The sequence below is a fragment of the Temnothorax curvispinosus genome, unplaced genomic scaffold (assembly GCF_003070985.1).
Source record: "Temnothorax curvispinosus isolate PA1 unplaced genomic scaffold, ASM307098v1 QBEX01012067.1, whole genome shotgun sequence".
Lineage (NCBI taxonomy): Eukaryota > Metazoa > Arthropoda > Insecta > Hymenoptera > Formicidae > Temnothorax > Temnothorax curvispinosus.
Window position 1 is genome coordinate 1 of NW_020221847.1, and position 2419 is coordinate 2419.

Consider the following 2419-nt stretch of genomic DNA (forward strand, 5'->3'; position numbering starts at 1 on the left):
TTCGCTTTATCGCAAATCCGGGTACGGCTCTACCGCCCCCCGAGCAGTATCATTTTCTAAATTAGGTACTTTCAATTTCAGAAAATCTAACATTTCCTTTGAAATACCACTCTCAAATTTAAGGTTTTCTAATTTTCGTCTTAATGTACGCATACTCGGAAATGGCATGTTTTGTCGGAGGAGCTCTTCATATCCGCTGGTACCACAGATGAATTTCAATTGCAGGGCACGTTCAACGGTCTTATTGGACCAATTCTTTACAGTTCTCCGTTTGTTACATAGAGCTTTAATTTGGTCCTCATTAAATACCATTTTCAAAGCTGTCCTGTATTTGTCTTGACTTATAACATATTTCAATCGACGCACCATATCTTTCAGTGCTTTTGATTGTCTCTGAATCCTTAAAAGACGCTTGGTTTGAATGTCAAGAGCTTTTTCTAATTTTTTTTTCCTCTCTTGCTGTTAATGAAAAAAAAGAATAAGTTAACATTTTTTATTGTATGTTAACGTAAATATTTTGATAAATAGAAATATTAGTCTATCGTTAATGTCAACACTAAAAACAAAATTTTAATTGCTTTCTAGGTCATAAAAGAAACGTCAAAGTTAATGTACATCGTCATACTAAAAAAAATTATAGTATAATAATATAATAGTATAATAGATAGTAAAATAATAAGTACAGTTATATTTACCTTAGCAGCAGTTTGGTGCTCTTGGTCTGTAACATTTTGTTCTTCATTCAAGACTGATTCAGCAAAATTTTGTTCATTTTGCGTTGAATTTGTTAAAGGTAACTGTCATAATGCAAAGAATTAGTGATTGCGTACAGCTACAATTATTATTTCGACAGTATAATAATGAAAAAATTTGTCACCTCATCTTCAGTCTGTCTAAATGCAGTTTTCTCTGTAAGCCAGTATCCAAAAATTGTTGGCACTGCGTTTGGTTTTAACTTCGGTTTTTTATCACTCCTTCGCTCCCACATTTCTGGAGAAAAATGCACCTTCCAAAAACACATTTGTGATTAGTATGTTAAATAAGTCTAAAGTATAGAACGTTCTTAAAACAATTTGTCAGTTTCGTTATTTTATATATTATTCTATAACCTACAATTAAACACATCTAATATACATGACCTGTGTTTAGTCACTTTTTTTAGTTTAAAAAAAACTTACCTCGCATAAATATGAGCGGTCAGTTGGTATCCAGTTCTTCACATTCATATTTGCAACCCATTGTGCCCGACGTTCAGGGTTTTTCGGAAATGTTTTACAAATATAGCCTTTGGCGGTAGAATTGTTGCAAAATGGGGCTGAGCACCAAATCATGATATTTAAATTATCAAAAATATGAATTTACCAGCACTGACAAAAGGCTTCAACACGTGGCTTCACGATGACAATGGGCGAAAGGTTAAAACACACGATGAATACACGATGATATTTGCGCGATGTGCGATCTCAACTGAGTGAGTGAACGAGAACGCACGAATTCTTCCGAAGTTCGCCGAAGCACGCATAAATGGCGGACCAATCAAAATGCGGGACAAGGTGGCCAGACTCTTATTAGAGGGTCTCTAAAGTTAGCGGTGCGCTCACGTTGCGAGAACGTGTGGTCGCTGCGTCACACGCTCGGAAGCGCGCGCTCGCTTCAAACAATTTATCGGCCGCGATATTTGCTGCTTTGTACAGTATACTTTTGTCAAATAAAAAATAAGTTGTTTATCTTAATAATTTAAAGTTAATTCTTTTTCTTTATACATAATAAGATACACTAGTGTTACTTATTAATAATGTGAGATTGCAGTTTACTGATTTACAGCAATGTTTTAGCAATGATTTAATAGAGATTTAGCTCCCTTTTATTTCAGTAGCGCAATAAATAATTATTTTACTGTCAGAAATGACGTATCTCTGTATCTACGTAATGTACAGGAGTACTATAATGGCATGCATTTACAGTGAGGACTCCAATTTCAAATCTGAACATTATTTGCTGTTTGCTAACCTTTAATGTGGTATGTTTAGCAGCTGGTAAAAGTACATACTATTGTTGACATTTCTATTAAAATTACTTGTCTACGAAACTCTAATTTATAATGTTTTTAATTTAGATTATTAAATATCACTTTCCTTCAACTTGATAGGAGGAGCTGGGGATGAGATATTCTGTGCATCTATAGTAATTACATAAGCCTGGAATGTCCTCAGATATTAAAGAAAAAATCTATTTACAAACCATGAGATTCAAACATTAATAAAAAATTTCATACATTACTATTTTGAATATGTGTTATTTGCTGCATCCAAATACGTCTTATTAATAGAAGGTTATCCATCAGTTATAAAAGAGATCTACTTACAGTGTAAGATGTGTGTTTTTAATCTCAAGATTATTTGCTGTATATATAAAATAT

General features: G+C 33.3%; 1 protein-coding gene across 1 annotated transcript; it reads right to left on the reverse strand.

Annotated features, from left to right (window-relative positions):
- Window positions 1-6: 6 nt before the first annotated feature.
- Window positions 7-1570, reverse strand: LOC112462225 (THAP domain-containing protein 2-like). Its single transcript, XM_025027875.1, has 4 exons — window positions 1179-1570; window positions 878-1006; window positions 696-797; window positions 7-459 (listed from the first exon to the last, which is right to left on the reverse strand). The coding sequence occupies exons 1-4, from the start codon at window positions 1329-1331 to the stop codon at window positions 7-9; spliced, it is 837 nt and encodes a 278-aa protein (XP_024883643.1). The 5' UTR covers window positions 1332-1570.
- Between the last annotated feature and the right edge of the window lie 849 nt (window positions 1571-2419).